The 23,049-nt window shown below is 44.5% G+C and overlaps 1 protein-coding gene across 1 annotated transcript in view; it reads left to right on the top strand.

The window, feature by feature from the left end:
• Window positions 1-4,540: 4,540 nt before the first annotated feature.
• Window positions 4,541-23,049, top strand: part of NEURL1 (neuralized E3 ubiquitin protein ligase 1) — a 138,039-nt gene continuing 119,530 nt past the window's right edge. The window contains exon 1 of the mRNA XM_088448683.1: window positions 4,541-4,653. Coding sequence (XP_088304809.1) covers window positions 4,620-4,653 — 34 coding nt within the window. The 5' untranslated portion in view covers window positions 4,541-4,619. The remainder of the gene's footprint in view (window positions 4,654-23,049) is intronic.

Here is a 23,049-nt window from a genome sequence, read left to right as displayed (position 1 = left end):
TTAGTTGATTATTACGTCTTCCTATTATTGTGTCAGCGGCATATTGCAATCATAAACACTACATAACTAGTGCAGGATCAGAAACCCTTTTTTGTGTGACATTGACATCACAACTGGGTGAATTTAAATGCCCGCTGTTGTGATGTCTGTCCAGATTTATCGAGCAAGCAATTGGTAAGTGTGTATAGCTTACCAAAACAGCCGCTCGCTTGGCAGCATGGCCGGTCAGCCATTGGGTCAGCCTAGTGTGTACCCAGCATTACTGTCTATAGAAAACATTTGGCCGATAACTCGATCTTGCCCCCTATACAGCAATGGATACAGCAACATCTGCAATCTGTTATGTGAAAGTAATTTAGAAGAATAACATTTATCTTGCAGCCATTAATTTTATAATGAAATAAATGCTGGTTGGTGAAGAACAAGTAGTTAAACAATAATAATTAAAAGGAAATTAAATGAACATAAAGTAACTGTATACTTCCCAAAGAACAGGGCTTTCCTATGCATGTGTCTATTTAGCCTATGTGGTAAATACTGAAAAAAACTATTTAAGATGTTTAACTGGGCGGTAGAAACTTATTTATTACCATTAATTGTAGAGAGTGCAGGTGACATCTGCTGGGTTTATATACACTACAGCGAATTACCAAGTGCTATCACTGTTGTACTGAGGAAACCTTATCACCTGTGAGATGGACAGAACAGGATCTCAGGTGAATATCCTGTTATGTTCTAGTTATATGAATGGTGGGAAAAACTAACACAGAACAAATAAACGAGCTGAGCTTAGGTCATTCTTTCTCCACCTGTCTGTAAAGTAGGATCCTTGTGTTCTATTACAGTTACTTTAAGCACAAGAGATCAGTCCAGAGTCCCAAATGTGTAAGGTATAGCGGAATACCTCATAGATTGCCTGGATTTACATTATGATGTCCAGCTTCCATTCCTTCCTCTCTAGGTGATAGCTCCATTAAATCAACCTGGGGTGGGCTGTCATAACACCGTGCCTACCACATTGCATCAGCACGCCACAGAAGGTGGAGAGATGTTATGCAGTGAGCAGCACAGATGGTGTAATGGTCAGTTGGTATTACTGCCTCATAGCACTGAGGCTATGGGGCATATTCAGATGGGGGCGAGGTTTAGCGAGGTAAAAAACCTCGTGCCCCTCGAGCTCAATTTTGGATCAGCGCGGGTATGCGTGCTCCCGATACCTGCGGTGTCTAATGAAAAAAGTGGTCGCCAGGTTTTTAGAGCTGAAAACCCTACGGTGCGTAAAAAAAAAATAGAATGAAAAGAAAAAATACTCACCAGTCTGGGGGTCTCCGCGGCTCCCGGTGGCCTCCCCTTCATTTTGTCACTGGGGAGGAGGCTGCTGGGAGGCTTCGGTCTACTGGGAGGCACAAGGGCTGCTTGGAGATGTAGTTCTTCCAGCGCCGGCTACGGGAGGAGGTACAAACACACGGGGGGGGGGGTCACTCACTCACAGAGACACACACTCACTCATACACACTTACAAAATACTCGTAGACACTCACATACTCACCATGCTGCTGAAGAACCGGCTCCGGCGCTGGATGCAGAAGACGTCACTTCGGAAGCCGAGTAATTAAGGACTAATTAAGCTAATTGGAAACTTCCAATTGTTTAATTAGTCCTTTGGTGGAGGGGATTGGGGTCCCAGAGCAAGTCCCGCTGATTTTTCCTAAAATTTGTGATTTTAGGAAAAATCAGACTTGCTCTGGAGGTGCGAGAAAAAGAACATGGTGATTTCTATTGAAATCACAGCGTCCCATTTTCAGTCACCTAATTGAATAGCAAAACCCTGGGTGGTGGGAAAAACCCAGCGCCACATTTTTTTTAAAAAAAGCCTGCCTGCAATTTGATTCCCTCCTATGGGTTCATTTCCCACCACGGCCCCAACTGTGTGGAGTTTGTATATTCTCCCCGTGCTTGTGTGAGCATCCCGATTGTGATAATTAGTCTGTCTTGATTGACTATATATGTATATATCTTTAGAAGCAAGGGCGTTTTTATCAAAGGAGGGGGCCTGTTTGCAGTCTCCGTGCAGAGCTCCCCCTAGTGCCTGCGCTTAGAAGACTGGCACTGTGCCAGAGTCGACTGCATATGTCTGCTTACCTCCCAACTTTGTGAATTATGAGGTCGGGACCCCTGTGCGTAGTAGGCAAAAGGGGTGTGGCCTCACTGTGAAGGGGCAAGGCCTCATGGCACCTCCCCCTTATCATCACTCCGGGGGGAGAGCCCAGGCACCTCGGAGATGCTGGGCTGCCCCCGGCTCTCCCAGCACGGTGAAGAGAAGCCGCGCGCATCGCATCTATTGATTTCTCCCACCGCGGGATACTGAGGCCCATGAGTGGGACAGCGGGACAGTGCCTGAATAGCGGGACTGTCTCTGCAGAAGCGGGACCAGTTGGTGTCAGGACCGGCACATGCGCATGATCGGCGGTGGTGCCGCGCATAACACTGGCTTCTGGGGACTGCATTGACTACAGCCCAGAGAAGCCATGTAGGGCTGCCCGAAAGGCAAAGCAGCGGCTTCCACTACCTCCAAGCACAGTGTAGCCAGTACAGTCACGGACTATACTGGCTCACTGAAGTGGCTGATTTTACTGTGGGGGGGCTGCAGCTCCACAGCCCCTAGGTAAAATCCGCCACTGGTTGGGAGGTATTTGTCTGGGAAAATAGCACTGGCATTTTCCTGGTGGTTTCAAGAGTGCTGACTGGAAGGTAAGTATGATCAATGCAGGGTGAGTGGTGTGGCCCCTTTTACCTCAGTATCCCATTACACACCCTGCATCCATTAAACATATGCCAGTGCTTACATGTTATCGCTGCATATCCTTGTTGTATGACAAAAGGTAACAGTACTTACCTATAGTTAAGACAATAGGCCTGATTTAATAAGGATCACTATAGCGATCGCAACAGCGATTACGCACGCAGGAGTTCATTCAGACCCGCTCGCTAGATGCTTTTGCTCGCTCCCAGCGTATGCAAATCTAACGCACGGCCAGCAAGGCAGGCGATCGCACGGCAAGGCATTAGCATGCCCACTATGTCTTGGCGAGCGATCACTTTGTGTATGAAGATGCCCACCAGCCATTCATAAGACGTCCACTTGCGCACATCCTCTCCTGGAAGTGCATGAAAACATTGGTACATCGAGCACCATCGGATGTGCTCGCAGCGCTTGAGGTTGACTATACCCTGCCGCAAGCACTGCGATCACTTCAGTGTGAAATACAACCATGTGATGTGTACTATGATGCTGCCTGTTAATTAAGCATGCCTCTGAAACGGCGTTGAAATGCTCAGGCACGCCTGTGTTCGTACCTCCACTCCCCCGTTTCCCTACTCTCCAACATGACCCGTTCCATTAGGTACAAAATGCTCTGCTCCTGGACTTCCCACCTAATTAATGATTGCAGACAACTGTGTTAAGCTACTTATTTCATGAGAATGGTGTTTCAGCACAGGTGGCTTCAATCATAAATTAAGAAGGCAGTCCTGAAGCAGAGCATTTTGTACCTAATGGAATGGGTCATGTTGGAGGGTCTGCCTAGTGGCCTGCCCCTGTTACCACCCATAAACGGCCTCTCCTGTCACTAATTCAACTGGGCTGTGTATACTGGGCAAGCAAAAGCTTCCCGATCTTTCGCAGTGGTTCGCACACGTGCATTGCGATACATACGCATGTGCAGATTGCAAATATCGGCCAGCTACGAGCGATCGCTTCCTAACGAGCGGGTCTGAATCAGCTCCGCAGTCTCACTGTAAAGATATGCTAATGATTGAAATCGTAATGCTGTCGCAGCCTAACATAAGGACGCCCCCTTTACCTTACACACATCCGTAATACTTAGCAAGACTGCAAAACCATCGGTAACATCGAGTACAAATGTTCTGGCACGTCTGTGTTTCGCCGACCACCCCCACGTCACCACCCCCAAACGGTAACTTCCTGTCAATCACTCTGCGATGGGTCTGCGTAGTCACAGCGGTCGCAGTCCCGATTGCAGTGAAGTCTTCGTGCACTGCGACACATACGCATGTGCAGAATGCATCAATCAGCCGATTGCGTGTGTAATCGCAGTTGCGATCAGTAGTGAATCAGGCCCAATATTTATATGTAATACAAGTCTTTAAGTATTATTCTTAATTATCCTTATTTCATTACTAGTTATAAGAAAAAAAATCTAAATATAATAAATATAATGTATCTATCTATCTATCTATCTATCTATCTATCTATCTATCTATCTATCTATCTATCTATCTATCTATCTGCATAGACAATACATCATGGAAGCAGCACTGGTTGGAGTGTGCACTGGTAGATGCCTGGCTGGCAATGCATTAGCTGTAATAAGCTTGTGCTATCTGCTATTTCAGGACGGCCACAGAGCCCTCCCCTTTATGTAGCTACACATGACATTGCTGCTTTGTGAGGGAGGGTCTGGCAGTGGGTGTTAGTAGTGAAGCCGTCCATCCTTCTGCTGCATGAGTATTATTAGTGTGTACTGTATGTAGCTGCAACATGAGCCTGGCTGCCGGGAGTGTGCACGGTGCGGGGAGCCAGTGACGGCTGATCTACTATGGGAGGACAGGTCACCAGGAACACGCTCTATGGTAAGGACCACCGGCAGCTGCATTTGGCTATGGAGCACTCATGTCATTATTATTGCTGGGAATGCTGGATGCCTGGCAGAGGTGAGGCAGAATGGGCATTGCTGCACCTGGATGCCACCTTTACTGCTCATTGATATGAATGAAATGCATGATGCATGTGTTGTCCTTTGTGACTAGGAATCAGTACAGAATAGGCACTGTAGGCAGGCATTGCATTGGACTGACATGTGCTGAAGAAAGTGTTTCTGTGTGGTGTTTAGTAGTAAGTGGGTAATGGAATATACCTCTCTTGCTTTAGTTTCTTGATTGATGCCTTTTAAATAATTGATCGCTTCCAGATGTCATTACAGCTAAACGTGTCCGCGGATATTGGTGCGTTATTCACCCCCACTGCTGTGTCCTATAATATTAGATTTCCATTCTAGACTATTGCTTCAGGTCGCATGTACTCTTTTCTATAGTTACCTGTAGCCATGAGGATAATATAATAGGTTCAATGTACATAAAGGCAGGGGTTTGTGACATGTCACTTTCCTCTTGTGTATTTAGCAGGTGCTTTGTCCGAGAATAATACATAGGTGACATTACAAAAGCCTGTGAATGATATCTGCACAGCGAGTTCTGATATCATCAGGGCTTAGTATGATAATGTGTTACTAGATATAGCCCACCCCTTGCTGTATATTGTTACAGATATTAGGACGCACAACGGAGGTCCTCGACAGGAAATCCCCATTTATAATGTGTTTTACAGGTTACAGCAGGACGTATATCATATATATATATCTATATATCTATACAGTGTGTGTGTATATATATATATATATATATATATATATATAGGGTAATATGTTACATATTCTGCAGCCATTGACTTAAATGGGATATTTTTTATCAAGCTCGGTCGTTATAAGATAAAGTTAAATATGAATCATTTTTGGCACTTGCTGTACGAAATCCCGTTCCCCATGGCTGTATGATTAGTGTTGCAATGGGTTACGTACATGGATGGAGTTCTGAGGACCCCGTCGCATGACGCGCCAGATGACCGCATTGCCATGCTTCTCTTTATTGCTCCCAGCTATAGCACACAGATTTATGGGAAATATAGCCCAGCATTACTAGCCTCCATATTTGAATAATAAAAGAAGCTTATGGATGCGAGCAATGAAAAACCTAGCATACTATAGGTAGGTGCACATTTGAAGAATTAAAAAAAAAGAAGTGTGTCGGGAATCATCAGTGGAAGCAATTATAGTTTGTTTGTTTTTCATAACTGGACAACAGCACCTGTAATTAATGTAATTTAATCTTTTTCACAGTTAATTGGTGAAAATAATGACAGTAATTGAAAAACATAACAAAGCAAAAAACAAAACAAAACACTTAATGCAGTGTATGGCAGGTAAGGGTTTCTTTCCCCGGTGTCTGAATTAGTAACTTGGGCAATTCAAGGTGGTCTCGCCAAGGGGCATATTTATCATAATTTGCTGTCTGCCTCCGATAATAAGGATTCCTTATCGCTTGCACTTATTCGCCAGGATGTATTATTTCTGAGTCGCCAGGATAGGGGCCTCTGGTAAACCTGGCAGCACAGCAGCCCTTGTAGAAACCTATGGCGCTGCGGCTTCTGCCGGAAATGAAGATACCGCGGCAGATATTGGATATATCTGCTGAAGTCCCTTCTTGTTACATCTTGGGGATACTAAATATTAGTGGGTATCCCCTGAAAACATAAATAGGCCATCAAGTATGGCTAGTGAATTTATACTTAGTCCATTGTTGAGTGTAGCTGCATTTGTCTGTATGTACTTACTGTTATCAGGGGTGTGCCTAACCATTCTGTTGCCTAAGGCCGCAACCTAAGTGGTGCTTTCACATTCCTTATGCAGACTAACACAAACATTTGTATCCGTGTACTGTAAACTCTGGAAGGTTGATATGGTCACTAATATAATCGTTATGAGATCTCCCATGGTGCAGAATACAATCATTTAAACATTTAGAGGGAGAAAAAAAAGTGAGTTTGTTTAAAGTTAGGTTCATCCCCAAAGCCTGGTGCCTGAGCCAGCTGCCTACGTCTACACAGATACTATAAAATATATGACATTTCTTATATAATGTCTCCAGGCACATGAAGAGTTAACACTGAATATGCAGGATGTGATACTTCCTCATTGTAAATTAGAGCCATGTTCCTCTTTTTGCCTCTTGTTGCCCCCTGACTGCTTTCGAGGATAAACCCGTATGAGTGCCACTCTCTGGAACACCTGGCTCCGCCAAAGGGTTAAAGCTACACACTCACAGTACTGGGGTTTCCAAGAAGTAATGGGTACAATTAGACTTGCTTTTTGTGTATCCTAAGCAATCCAAGGTAACCAAAGTCACTCTGTTTTCAATACACTCTCCTAATTCTTACTGATGGGTATTCAGCAATCAGATCCGAGAGAGGTTTCCTTAGGCCGAGCCATAACATGTGCTTCTCATGTGGGAAGAAGAGAGGGAGACAGGACCCTGTGTACGTGCAGAGATTAATGATTAAAATGTGCAAATCTCCTCAGGGGGCTTTGTGCTAGCTGGAATATAGAGACAGTATTAATTTGGATTGGTAGCAGGACAGCAACCCGATGCTTAATTTCCGCAGATTGCTTTAACTCTGTCACTGATGCTTAATATCTGCATTGTAAGGGTTAATCGGCATACTAGGAAGCATCATTCGTAGTACATTATGTACTGTTATATAATTGTGTTGGCATTCGTAATAAAACAGCATCCAATATTGCATTGCATATATCCATAAAGAGTCTTTTGTATAATAGATTACATCTCCTAGCTACCAGAAACTGTATTGAAATTGTCCAGATATTCAGATAGATGTCTGTTTCATTGAATACATTACCTCTATAGAATTATATTTGTTTATTTACTGCTATTTGGCAAACTGTAATTCTGTTTATACTGACTTTACAAGGTTGTCTTGACAACACAGGAGGGAACAAAATGAGGAACAGTTAAGATGAAGCCTGCCCTTGCGGAATGTTACGGGAGATCTCCTGGACTCCTGAGAGACATGACCAGCCTCCCGCATCCACCCACTTCCCTACAGAAGTAGGCTGTTCTAGGGCTTAATTAACTGATTTGTGGTGAAAGACGTCATTGTGACCCCACTGCATGATGCTATGAGTCGCGGCATTGTACAGTAGGAGGTCAGGGGGCAATGACACAGCTCATGACATCACATCCCCCTCTAGCATCTGTGGCTGTGATGGACGTTTATGGGCCGAATCGGAGCAGGTCCGGCAGGGCATTTTATATTCTTCATCCGAGTGAAGGATAATGCACCAACAACTGAGCTGTGAGATACATCTCATTTTGAACCAGATAACAGTTTAGAGAAATGGGACTAGAGATGGAGTGATTTGGACAAGGCAGCAAGATCCACTGCTTGTCACATGATAGCTTGCGTTAGGTGATATCACTGGTCTGACTAAACTCTAAGGGGCATATTCAATTGGGGAGAGAATAGCAAAAATCCCACACCCAAGGGGTTTTCCTGTAGGTGCAGGATTTTTGCTATTCAATTAGGAGCGGGGTTTTTGTTTTTTTGAGCGCCGGGAGGTTTTTTATTGCGCACCTCCAGAGCACGACCAATTTTTCCTAAAATCTACAATTTAAGGAAAAATGGTCGGTGGCACCCCTCCTAATGACTAATTAAGCTATTGGAAGCTTCCAATTAGCTTAGTCAGTAATACCTTCCAAAGTGCTGTCTTGTGCATCCAGCGTCGCGACCCGGTCTCCTGCAGCAGCGGTGAGTATGTCAGTGTGAGTGAGTGTTTATGAGTGAGTGTATGATTGTGTGTGTGTGACCCCCGGTGTATGTGTGTGTCCAGTGTAAGTATGCCCCCCGTAATGGGTGCTGGGAGAACTACATCTCCCAGCAAGCCTTCTGCCTCCCTGGAGCCTCTCAGCAGCCCGCTGGGACTCCCAGCATTTTTTTTTTTATGTGGCGCGGGTTTTTTCAGGTCTGCAACCCAGCGACCTCTTTTTTAAAACTGGATGCCACAGGTCTCGGGAGCATGCATACCCAAGGTAATCCAAAACTGGGCGCGAGGGGCACAAGGTTTTTTCCTTGCTAAATCTCGCGCCCAATTTAATATGGCTCTAAATGAGGATGTAAGTAGGAGGAACTCACTTTACACAGTCCATCACATGCCTGCCGTTGGGACTTGTCGGATTGTGTTGTTTAAATAAAGTTGCTTGTTTTGCCACAGTTGCATCTGCGACTTCTGCAAATCACTATACAAAGCCATTCCCTGGTGTACAATCATGGGTCTGAATGAGAAAGGCCTGAGATGCTCACTTTGCGCATCTGTAGACGCTGAAATACCTCTAACTTGCACCAGCCCTATGGCAGGTGCAGATTATCCCCCTGAATATGGTCTCCTATGTTTATGATTCTGCAGCCACTCTCAGTGACATTTCCGCCACTCTCCCATAGGGTGCAACAACTGTGTGTGTCTGTTTAGCCCCTGTTACTTACCAGCCACCAGCCAGGAATGCCCTGTACCCTTCTGCTTCCATGTGTCTAACTTTGTACTGCGACTCTGTAAGAATAAATTCAGATACAGTGCGACTCAGATGCCTGCGCAAGTGAAAAACACTGCTCCGTCATCGTTGCTGCATCCGAATCAGAATTGGGGCCTATGTATTTACATACACTATGCACCATGTGCCGTTTCCAAACATTGTCTTCAGGTCTCCCAATATTGATCGAAGTCTCTTGTGATTGGGCACAGCCAACATTTCTTAAAATACCCATGTGCATGACCATTACCAAAGCTGTTCTCACAACTTAACCTGGCAACACACACTGAGTGATATTCGTTCATATCGGCTGATCAAACGACTTATGGACATGAACGATAATAGTTCACAGTCTGAAAATGGCTGATGAACATTCTGGATTGATTGTTTGATTTGGTTATCAAAGCTGCCCGAACTTCCTGACCGTCGTTCAGCTGAGTCCATGCTTTGAAAGGAGATCACCTACTGTACATACATCTTATACTGTATGGAGGTACTCCTATTATCAGGCCATTGTTCCTTCCCACCTATGTCCGCTGGGTTGTCTGCACTAATCATGCAGTGTATGGCCAGCTTTGGGCATTGTAATGTAATGGTTCATGCTGTACCATAGCTGTGCTGATATGTAGTTTCTCTTATTCATGGAGTACTGAGACAGGTGTTGAAGGAGAATTGTTTGCGGTACTGTAGTATAGAGTGTTGTATTGCTGAGGCCTGAAGGAATACAACAAGGGCTTATGCCGTACGTCACTCAGTGAAGTTATCACAGTTCTAATGAAGTAATAAGATCTACTGACAGCAAAGGCACCAATTTGGCACCGACATGCGGTTGAGGATCATCTCCTCACAAGCTGCATTTAATCTCATTCGCTGACAGTTTTTATTTAGCAAAATGTAAACTTCTCATGCATTGCACTAATTGTCTTATTACAATAACGACATCTTATTCATTATGTGTACTTATGGGAGAGCAACGAAGAGAATGTTAAATTGACAGGTTTCACTGTGCTGGTAGGAGGTGTTGTACTATTTATTATGCACTTAGAACCCACAATAGAAGAACATAAGACAGTGCTCTCTGTAACCTGTGTGGTACCACATCACATCAATTAACAGAAGTTACCGTAATTACTACAGGTTGAGTCTCCCATATCGAAAATGCTTGGGACCAGGGGCATTTTGGATAACGGAATATTCCGTATTTTGGAATATTTGCATATCATAATGAAATACCTTGGAATGGGGCCCCAATATACACAAAGAATGTATTTATGTGTTGTATACACCTTATACACACAGTCTGCAGGTAATTTTTTACAATATTTTCAATAATTTTGTGGCTCAAACAAAGTTTGTGTACAGAAATGAAATTCATTTATGTTTCATATACACCTTATACACACAGCCTGAAGGTAACTTTATACAATATGTTTAATAATTTGTGCCTTAGACAAAGTTTGTGTACTTTGAACCATTAAAAATCAAAGGTTTCATTATCTCAGTCATGCCAAAATTATTCCGTATTTCGGAATATTCCGTATTTCGGAATATTTGGATATGGGAGACTCAACCTGTATTATTTTTTTGGACAACATTATGTAAGTTCAGTGGAAATAAATATTAATATTCTGATGGTGGCCTAACCCTGAATGGCACAGGATCACTCTCCACTTTCACCACAATCCTGGGTGGGCGACTTATGCTGGGTACACACTGACAGATATATTGGCTGATCAATTGATCGTCTAATATATCTGCTGCACGGCGGCCAGTGTGTACCAGCGATATGTCTGTTAACTGCGTTCTTCACAGACATATCACATTGGCTGCGCTGCACAGCCGATGGACAGATATGTCTGCAGACCGCCCCTGCACACACACACACACACACACAGTGGCAGTCACGGGGAGGGGGGCGGGACACGCCGGGTTCCCGCTGCCGGGACCCGTTGCAGCATGCAGATGATGGTTGTTCAGTGTGTATGAATAACCATCATCTGCAGATATATCGCTTATGCTGGCCATACACGCTACAATTATCGGGGCGATCCGCCTGATATCGGCGGATCGGCCCGATAATTGTAGCGTGTGTGCGGGCGACCGAGGGTTAAATATTGCTCGGTCGGGCATGCAGGATTGTCCAGCATGCCCGTCCGATGCGATATTTACCCGGTAACTGTCGGCCGCATCGGGCAGTGTATGCCCAGCGCGGCCGACAGACAGACATTTCCTGTGTTCCTTCCTACGGAAGGAACAGGGAAATGTCTCCTCCCCCGGGGGCGGAGCGCGGATGTCGAAAAAAGCATTTCAGGGACACTGTGAAAGCAGCACCTATGAGCTCAGCGTTAAAGTGGACGTGTACTGCTACACCTGAGTGGTGTGTCATATATAATTGACTTACATCCAAATGTAAACAAGCCCAAAAGCAGTTAGTAAGATCTATTGGTTGATGAAAACACACATAGGCCGGGATGTACTAACGGCGAAAATGCGGTAAAACCCCGAAAATGCAGTTTTCAGGAGTTTTACTGCATTCCGCAAATGTACTAAGCACTGGAATACATCTTCTCGAAGGTGGCATTACCCAGTAGAAGCCTATGGGCTTCTTATCGGGACGCTCCAGGCTGGGAGGGTAATGGGGGTAAGGTGCAATCAGGGAGATTGCCAGACTCTTCAGGGAGACATGGAGATTGCTACTATTTCAGAGAGTCTCCTAGACAGTGAGGGAGAGTTGGCAAGTATGGGTTACTTTATGCGTCACTGTGAGCTGTTTAGTGTCATTAAGAGATGATCGCGTACACAAACAGATAGCAACCATTCCTCCTTCAATCTCAATACATCAGTTTTGTCGACAGTAATGTTGTCGGCAGTCACCATACTGATACGGTTGTAATTTTATGTAATAGCATTATAACTTTAAACATGATCGGAAAGCATATTTACAGTTTTGACTGTTGACCAAATGGTAACTTCCAATCCAATCACATTTTACAACATTCCCTATAATTTCTGTCCATTGTGGTAGTATCACAGTAGTTTAGGAGCCGCATACGCTGCCATCCCCTGGGACACTATAACGTTTCTGGCCTATTTGTGAATTTCCGCAGTCTCTTCCCATTCACAGCGATAACTGATGCATTGCCAGAGCAAATGACCATAGATGACGGGACAGAGCATGTGATGATAGGATGTCTCAGCAATGACTCTGTCCTATTGTCACTACTGTTGCAGCTTGCGTATCGCAGCAGTAAATGGATGAACTGACAGGTTCTAACCCGGTGTCTTTATTGTACATATGTGGCCATAAGGCCATGAATGCACTCAGGGCCTGATTCAGACCCACTCGTGAGCGCACAGCGCTCGCAAGCGGGTCGATGGTCCCCCGCTGTGCATGCGCACGCTGGCTCCGGCATGCGCATACGCAAGACCCGGCCAGTGACGGGCGCTCCATCGCGGGTCTCGCACCAAAGCGGGGCAGCTGTCGATGGTGATTGACAGCTTGCCCCGTTTTGGAGGCGGGCAGGGGGGGTGGCCTGGGCAAACTGAGGAGTTCCTGCAGGAACACCTGCCGTTTGTGGGCGGCCCTACTGACATCACTTGTGATGTCAGTAGGTGGACTTCCTGCTCTATTAGAGCAGGAAGTCCACTGGGGCTTGCGGCCTCGAGACCCTACCACAAGGGTCTCGTCGCAAGCCTGATGGTCACGATGGTCTTGACCATCACCTGGCCGCTTGCATAATCTGTGGGTGGTCACCCACAGCTATGCGAGCGGCCAGGAGGCCGCCTTTAAAAAAAAAAGGGACGCCCTGATTCAGAGCAAGCGCTGTCAAAGAGCGTCCAGCTCTGAATCAGGCCCTCAGTCCAGTCTGACGGGGAAGGGATCTGAAGTTCCCTCTGTAGCTTATAGGTTAGAGCTGCTAATGCTACACTCAAACATTACCTATTCAGAGCTATTTTTTTCAGAGCTTGATAAATTGATCCAGACCCCAATCCCCATTGAGAATTCCCCAGTACAGGCGATATCAGTATTGGGTTTATGTTAAATAGCCCTTATTCATAAACCATGCACAAAAAATGCCATTCTCTGATGCTTTAAGGCTTGATAAATAGGCCCCTGAATCGAATGGAACTTCTGTATGAAGTGCTGTAGAGAGCTACCAATGCACCCTGTGCCGGACCCCCCCCCCCCCCAACACGCACATGGGAGCATGTGAGGTCATGACTTAATTGGAGTGGGGCTGGCACCTGGAAGCTGAAAACCGTGCAGCTCTCCCGACTGTATGGTGCCCTTCCAGGCAACGTCCAAGTCAAATGCAGATGCCAATGTGGTGAAAACAGTGCCCCCCCTCATCCGTGCGCCCTGGTCCTTGTCACCGCTCTCAGACACCCCTAGTTACTCCCTCCAGTTTGATCCAAGGGACTGTACTGTGAATACATGACAGGTAGTCCTCTATGGGTTGGAGATAATGCATCTAAAGTGCTGTTTAATATTTCAGCGGGCGCGTGATAGTCAGAGGTTTTAACTCCTTGGCTGTCATCTCTGATATCATTACAGTACAACACATCAAGCACGTAATAAATTAATGTTAAGTGGACATGTCAGAGACAAAGGAAGGCAGATGATAATCTAGACCATACAAGCTGGATCAGTACAGGGCGGGTGCTGTAGATTTTGTTGGTTACTGTCAGCAGCTGTGCTGCTGAATGATGGTCATCTTAAGCAACTATCTGCGGTTGGTAGCATTGCCTCATAATTGGCCCATGGTACCCCAAGCCCTTTTTGGCTCCTGTTGTCCACAGGTGGCTTAGATTGTTTTCCAGTGAAACATTAGGGGTTAACCACAGTTGTGATAATACTTGTGCCTTTTCCTGCATGCAGCTGGTTTCTATGCTCTGTTTTCAGCTCTTGGTAGGTCTCCAGCAGGCAAATGAAAGCAGACTATGTATTGGCTGCCACTAACTATGAGTGACCACAAAGGCATATCTATTAATCATACAGATTACATGTGATCACTGTCCACATATAAACCACTCCCAGACAGTTTAATATCTGCCTGTGGCATGTTAGTCTTGTATCATGTCACTGAACGCTCTTGGAAAATAGAAATCATTTGATCAATATGCCAGATAGACCCCGGATATGGCTTGTGGCTTTTTGGTCAGCATGGTTGGTGTAATGGTTAGCATTACTGTCTCTCAGGACTGAGGTCTTGGGTTCAGTTCCCACCACAGCCCTAACTGTGCAGAGTTTGTATATTCTCCCCGTGTCTGTGTGGGTTATCTTTAAGAATTCCAGTTTTTTCCCACAATCCAAAAATATACTGGTATAACTAGTTGGCTCCTGACAAAAAAAAGACCATAGTGTGTGTAATATTTTCTGGAAGGTACTGTGGAATATATGTGTTTTCCCACTGGGTTTCTCCTGTATGCTTCAGTTTCAGGATATATTGATTAGATAATTGGCTTCTGAATAAATTGGCCCTGTGTTTTTCTACTTGTGATGATAGTAAACTCCAATGAGTCAGTGTCTAATGTGCCTGAATTTCCCCAGTTATACAATGTCCCAGTAAATGTTGTCACTATATTAGTGATATAGCTGTTGCCTGTGGCTTCACCCACGATGAAATAGCTTCTGCCAACATTTTTTTTATTTGAGGTGTAATAGATGTGTTGCTTTGCATAGGGGTCCTGTTGCAGGAGTGGCCCACGTGACCAGCAGCGCTATACAGACTGGTGGCAGCAGCACCTTCACCCACCACTCACACCAATGTCACTGTGTGCCCTGTGCCCAGACTGCTATGTAGCCTATCCTATTCATCCACCTCTCACACCAATGTCACTGTGTGCCCTGTGCACAGACTGCTATGTAGCCTATCCTATTCATCCACCTCTCACACCAATGTCACTGTGTGCCCTGTGCCCAGACTGCTATGTAGCCTATCCTATTCATCCACCACTCACACCAATGTCACTGTGTGCCCTGTGCACAGACTGCTATGTAGCCTATCCTATTCACCCACCACCCCACACCAATGTCACTGTGTGCCCTGTGCACAGACTGCTATGTAGCCTATCCTATTCACCCACCACTCACACCAATGTCACTGTGTGCTCTGTGCACAGACTGCTATGTAGCCTATCCTATTCACCCACCACTAACACCAATGTCACTGTGTGCCCTGTGCATATACTGCTATGTAGCCTTATCCTATTCACCCATCACTCACACCAATGTCACTGTGTGCCCTGTGCACAGACTGCTATGTAGCCTATCCTATTCACCCACCACCCCACACCAATGTCACTGTGTGCCCTGTGCACAGACTGCTATGTAGCCTATCCTATTCACCCACCACTCACACCAATGTCACTGCGTGCTCTGTGCACAGACTGCTATGTAGCCTATCCTATTCACCCACCACTCACACCAATGTCACTGTGTGCCCTGTGCATATACTGCTATGTAGCCTTATCCTATTCACCCATCACTCACACCAATGTCACTGTGTGCCCTGTGCACAGACTGCTATGTAGCCTATCCTATTCACCCACCACTCACACCAATGTCACTGTGCGCTCTGTGCACAGACTGCTATGTAGCCTATCCTATTCATCCACCACTCACACCAATGTCACTGTGTGCCCTGTGCACAGACTGCTATGTAGCCTATCCTATTCACCCACCACTCACACCAATGTCACTGTGTGCCCTGTGAACAGACTGCTATGTAGCCTATCCTATTCACCCACCACTCACACCAATGTCACTGTGTGCCCTGTGCACAGACTGCTATGTAGCCTATCCTATACAAGTGACCGCGGGCCCAAAGCACCTCTCCCCCCTCCCCCTACCGGCTGCATGCATGGTGCCACACCTATCTCTTACATTGATGATGTCAGTACAATTTGTTTTTGTTATTGCTCAGCTTTAACTTGACAGATCAAGATGAAACAAAGTGCAGGTTATTTCGAGGAGTTTCCACTACAAAACGATGAAGTTTTAATGAAAATCGGTTCAGTCGTTTTTGCGACAACTTGGAGCAAACAGACAGACACAACGTTCTTATTATATTAGTACAGAATATAAGCAGTGATGTGCGGGCAGGTGAGGCGGAGCCTTTCCTGTCATACTTAGGTATACTCCAGAGTTTTCACTATAATAATTATAAGAGAAATGTAAAGAAAATAGTATATCTTCTTTGTATTATTCTAATCATTTTTATAGTCAAAACTGAAGTAGAAAGTGTATAAGAGGTGAGGCACTGCCTCCCCTGTCTACATTTTCTGCACATCCCTGATCAAAACTCACAAAATTTCTAGCACTACTATATATACTGCTGCACCTTTGTATAATGCCCACATGAACCCTCGGGTTCATATATGTATCCGTAAATCTGGCTCCCCAGCCATTTACCTCACCGCACGTCACTGACTATAAGCGACTTACTATACCATCTGTACCGCAGTGTGAACATAAATAAGCAGCATTGGAACTACAGATGGACACACTCATCACTGTCCACTGACCGATACGGCAACTGCATCCTCTTATTTTCACATAAACCATTAAAGAACATACCATAGACAAGGCAGCACTATATACCAGAGGAGATCAATAGATCAGTTGCTCGCCGCTCACTGGTACTAATGGGGGGATGGTAATGCTGCAGATCCCGATAATTAGATTCCCCAGATTCTAACTTAAATAGTATATAAGTCAAGGTTAGCATATAAGTGTGGGTCCACAAATATGCCAAAAATGGGCGCTCTATTGGTGGTGAAGAAATGGTATATATAATGATATACTGTACCTAATCCCATACGTAGAGTAATGTATTAATTAAACCATTAATGTAATATGGACATGACAAACTGAGTCTGATTGGCTGTAAGGGTGCTACCTCTTGGTTTATTTATTAAGATCAAGTACTGAAACTTCTCTCTACTAACAGTGAAGGCTGTATACATAAGGATGGTTGGGGAGGGGGAGAGGAAACTGAGGATCTGGTGAATGGAGGATATTGTTGAAGATGATCCAGTGGGGGAATGTGGGGTATATGGGATGAGGCGTTCAGTAACTGATGGCTAGTAGATGCGGGGGGAGGGCATCCCACACCCCATTGCAACTTGGAGTCGAAAAGTCCAAAATGTGAACACCTGGTGAGTAGTATCCAAAGTTAGTGGACAGATAAATGAACGTTTGTCAGACTATAAGCGACTTACTGCACCATCTGTCTACTCATCACTGTCCACTGACCGAGACGGCAACTGCATCCTCTTATTTTCACATAAACCATTAAAGAACACACAACATACCATAGACAAGGCAGCACTAAACTACACTCATAGACACATACAGTATGACAGGATCTTCTTCAGGAGTGACGTAACTTTAGCTAGAATTAAATTTGGTTTGACAGTGTAGATCTCACTTAACAAAGGGAAGATTATTTCATCCTGCATTATCTCTCCCACCATAGTGATGCTGGCATTTTGCAATGTACAGGAGTTGAGTCCGCTGAAGCCTCTGCATTGCAGGCGGCTACACTCCGGCCCAGCTTTACCTCCAAGCTCAGGAGAATATAAATACATTGCTAAGCAGGAGCTCCGCTCTAAAGGTACTGCCACATGACAAGACACTCCACATCATAAGGACGGGATCTGTTAGGAGAGAGTCTGTGTGCTGTTTCCTAGAGGACACGACTCCTCAGCATGAATGAGAACATGCAGTGACGATAAAAGGAGCCGGGATATTACAGGGCTGGATGATCCATCAATGCAAGTTAAAGATATAGAGGTGAAAGAATAGTCGTCTTCAGTGTATGATATAACAGAAATGTATCTAGGAAGTTGGAATTCTATGTTTTATTGCTGCGTTAGAATAAGAGACAGTTAATACACTACTCCTCATCGACATCAAACCCGCTGATTCAGTGGTTACATTGGTCAGACTACTGGTCCACAAGACCCAAGCCATGAGATTTGAACTTTGAATTGATGACAAATAACCGGATATCATTAGACCAATGGTTAATTTAGGAAGAGTTGATTTACCTAGTCCTATATAACATTTCGACTATTCGGACGGTTTAAGTCGGTAGCTCATATTTTTTTTTTCAAACGAACCGTATGTTATTAATGATAGCTAGATCTTATTATCATTGCTATATATTGGATGACAAACGCAGTTGTAATTTCTGGACTGTACGTATGTTTCTATGTTATACTGTATATGTCCTATACAAATAATGTACCTATTATTTTCTATCCCCTTTATTTTCTATTTCCCTTTTTTATTTCTGTACCCCAGGTTTTCCCATATAATTTTGAAACAATAAAAATCTAATGTTTAAAAAAAAGATTAACAGACTGTTAGTGATAATAACTATTTTGTCACAATGTACAAGCACCATTCATTGGCAATTATTATGGAGATTGTTAGTGTACTGATATTCCGAATAAAGATCAATATCGCGTGCATAGAATAAGCTGCTGTGAGTATGTACTCAGTAATTAGAAAGCTATATGTTAAGGTTCTTCATAAGGGATGATGCGATCTATGGGTCTGATTCAGAGCCGCTCGTAAACGGCCGCTCGCTCACTCCGAGCGATGTTTGCACATCTGCGCATGCATATGGGTCGTAATGCGCATGCGCCAACCAGTTATTGCGGTCGGAAATCATGCGCTCGCAAAACAGCGAGGGCCTGCTAATTTGAGTGACAGAATGAGGCGTTTGAGGGTGGTAACAGGGGAAGGTGCTTGAAAACGGGGAGTGGAAATCCGAACGCAGGCGTGCCAAACGGTCAAAACGGGCGTTTAATGGGTGTGCATAATTAACAAAGCAGCGTCATCGACCATGTCACTTGGTTGTCTTTTAGCCTGAACTGCTCGCAGTGATTGCGGGAAGTAAAACCTACCACAAGCACTGCGAGCAGTTCAGACGCCTTTCGATGTACTCAATGAATCTAATAAATAGCGAGATGACGTATGATGCGAACGGCCAGGGGGCGTCTTTACAAAATAGCGAGCGCATGTTTCGTTCACTCGCTCAGACATAGAGGCGTCAACAGACCGCAAAGAGCGAGTGCTCAATTTAAATAGCCGGCCCCTTTCTCTGTACGACCGTTCGCAAATAGCGTCCGGCTCTGAACCAGGCCCTATGTTTGTTGGAAAAAGAAGCATACCACAACAGAAAAAATCATGTTTACTTCCCTTTTATAAAAGTTATTCTAAGGGGGGAACTGTAAGCGATGTGGGGATGACCATCGCTGCGAGGCGAGACTGCACACATAGCAATACACAGTACTGCTGCCGACATCACTAGTTCACATGGTCACCTCTAGGGGGTGCAAGCGAAAACTTGCAATGTGGATGGGCGCGATGTGCCATTCTGGAATGACATGTTGCGTTCATTGCTTTGAATGTATTCCCCCATACCCCCCCCCCCCCCTTCTTCAAAGATTTGGGTTAGAAAAAGTCATACATGGCAGCAAGATTTTGGGGTATATTTACTAAAGTGCGGGTTTTTAGAAGTGGAGATGTTGCCCATAGCAACCAATCAGATTCTACTTCACATTTATCTAGCACCTTCTAGAAGATAACAGCTAGAATCTGATCGGTTGCTATGGGCAACATCTCCACTTCTAAAAACCCGCACTTTAGTAAATATATCCCTTCATCTCATTACACAATGTGAAAGGGTCACTTTTTTTTTTTTCTAAATTATTTGTTTATTCTTTATTAATACCTGCCACTGCCAGTTTGAACAAACATTGTTTGCTCAAAACTTTACACTGGGTACACTGTAAACATGACATTCACTTTCTTCTCTCAGTGAAGTATAGATAAAGTCATTATTTTGTGTTCATTTCTTGCTCTATTCTGTAAACGAAATCCCCAAAACAACAATTCAGTATTGGGCAAAATAAATAATTATCTTTAAACTCTCACTACCAGCGGCGGCTCCAGGGGCGGGGCTGCAGCACAGTCCAAATTTCAAATAGGGGAACCACACCAACTGATATTTCAAATGCAGCCAAGCACAGATGGCTGAGACTCACTGGCAGTTGGTGTGGTTCCCCTGTTTGAATTTTGGACTGCGCTGCAGCCACACCCCTGGAGCCGCCACTGCTCACTACACTTTGCCACACCTCCCAACTGTCCCACATTCAGTGGGACAGTCCGGTTTTCCTGGGACTGTCCCGCTGTCCCACCTGCGGGCCGCAGTGTCCTGCGGTGGGGGGGAAGTTGAGGAGAGCACATACCGCTGCTCTGCTACCGCTGCTCTGCTTAGCAGAGCAGCGGGTGTGCAGAAGGTGAACAGATGTCATGCGCATTCGCAGGGCATCTATTCACCAGTGTAGGGAGAGCCTGGGGGCTGCCCAGCATCTCAGAGAGTGCTGGGCACGCCCCTATAGTGACGTAAACGGGGGTTGTCGCGTGGCTCCGACCCGTTTTCATTAGGCCCCACCCCTTCCAACGAATCCACACCCACTTTTTGGATGTCACTATTCTTGGTGCACAAAAGTTGGGAGGTATGCATTGCGGTAGTCTGACTCTTGCCAGCTTTTCCATAAATAAATGTTTTTGAATGGAGCTTTTCAGTTGGGACACTAACCTCAAATGTTTGGTGCTAAATTGTGCCTACAGAGGTGACTGCAGGGGAGATGTAACACGCCTTGGAGAGAGATAAAATGGAGAAGTTGTCCAAAGCAACCAATAAGTTTCTAACTGTAATTTTTTCTAGCACAGTCTATGAATTGACAGAAGCTGATTGGATGCTATGGGCAGCGTCTCCATTTTATTCCTCTCCAAGGTTTGATACATCTCCCCCTGAGGGGTGTATTTACTAAAGTACAGGCTTTTAGAAATGGAGGTGTTGCCCATAGCAACCAATCAGATTCTACTTATCATTTATCTAGCACCTTCTAGAAGATAATAGCTAGAGTCTGATTGGTTGCTATAGGCAACATCTCCAGATCTAAAAACCGTCACTTTGGTAAATATAAGAATCTAAGCTGTGCAGAGCTTAGTAAATTAGCCAGGATCACAGTCCCTATTGCAAACAATAGGGACTGAAGTAACCTGCGTTCGTTTGCCTAACCCAAAACTTTTTGTGTTAGCTGCTGTTTCTGCATGATTTTAGAGAGGAAATCCCTTAACTCAGTGGTTCCCAAACTTTCTTGAATCACGACACCCTAGTAGTGTATCAGACTTTTTTCATGTCACCCCTAGGCCAAAAACTTCTTATTGAGAAATTTTGCAATCACTATTAAATGAAGTAAATTGTGCTTGTCAGTCATCCTTAAGGGGCCTATCCATTAGCAGATCTTTTTCAAAAGATGAAAGACAAAAGATTATCCCTTGAAAATTCCTGGGGCTGCTGTGACAGATATCTGTCATGTACATGACCGATTTTTGCAAACGACGAACGATATTGCATGACATCATTCAGGGAGTGGATTTTTTTAATGTTTCTATTAATTTTCATTAAAAATATCGTTCGTCGTTCATTGTTTACCGTGACAGATATTTCTAATATCTGTCAATGATAAGCGATAATTGACCAACATGTTGGAGAGATAACAGACAAAATTTGTCGGCTGCGGGAGTGCGCATTTTCATCGTTCAGAGCCTATCCATTAGCAGATAAATTGATCGACTCAACGATAAATCGTTCATCGTTCAAATTTATCTGCTAATGGATAGGCCCCTTCAGGGTCAGTTATGTGGTGCTGGACAGGGTTGTGCTTTTGTTTGTCCACATATTCTATGATTGTCAGCCACCAGCTCTGGTTTTGCCTGTCACAAGGACCATATAAAATGTGATTTGGTCCTGGACCCACCAACCCATTGCTCCCTTGCAAGTGCCCACGGCACCCAATATGGGAACCACTGCCTTAACCGTAGGTCCTTATGTCAGTACACACTCATACTCTACCAGTATTTCAACTATAGAAACCTAGGTGGTTGGTAAACACCACAAATAAAAAAATTAAAATGAGAAAAAAGTAAATAAGACTTTACTTTACTTTACATTATTGTCATTAACAGCATAAATGATGTAAACAAAAAAAAAAGCAGCACTATACTGCATAATAAGATAGGCAGCAATTACACTACTGTTAAAGTAATAAGGAAAAAAACATCATTATAACAACAATCAATCATGATTATTACAGTCATTTAACATATGCACTGCAGTAGGAAAAAAACTGTTGTGCAACAGTTTTGTACGAGAACGCATAGCTCTAAAACGCCTATTTGATGGCAATTTTTCAAAGAGTGCATGGCTAGGATGGCTGGGATCTGCTAAAATGGATCTAGATTTCTTCAGGAGCCTCTTTGCATAGATCTCCGGGGTGCATGGTAGCACAACTCCAATAATTCTACTAGCCGTCCCAACCACCCAAACCAGCGCCCTATGTTCAGCCGCAGTACAGTTCCCGTACCAAACGACAATCCTGTAGGTCAGGATACTTTCCACAATACTACGATAACAATTGAAAAGGGTTCCCCCACACACACATGCTGATCTTAAACGGCGCAGGAAAAAAAGCCGTTGATGTGCCTCCTTAGCCAAAAAAGGCTGAGTTCAAGGACCATGTCAGAGTATCTGAAATAAAAAAAAACAGTAATTTAAAAGATGGCACTATCTCAATAGTCAGGCCACCCAAACAAACAGGGGCCTTTATGGGAACACTGCACTTCCTGAAATCAAAAATAATTTCCGTTGTTTTTATCGTGTTTGAGTAGGCAGTTTTCATCGCTCCACTCAAACATTCTAGCGACCTCAGCTCTATAAGCTCATC

The sequence above is a fragment of the Taudactylus pleione genome, unplaced genomic scaffold (assembly GCF_031769625.1).
Source record: "Taudactylus pleione unplaced genomic scaffold, aTauple2 ptg000464l, whole genome shotgun sequence".
NCBI lineage: Eukaryota > Metazoa > Chordata > Amphibia > Anura > Myobatrachidae > Taudactylus > Taudactylus pleione.
The sequence above is the reverse complement of the archived record's forward strand: the minus strand, read 5'-3'. Positions and strand labels throughout refer to the sequence as shown.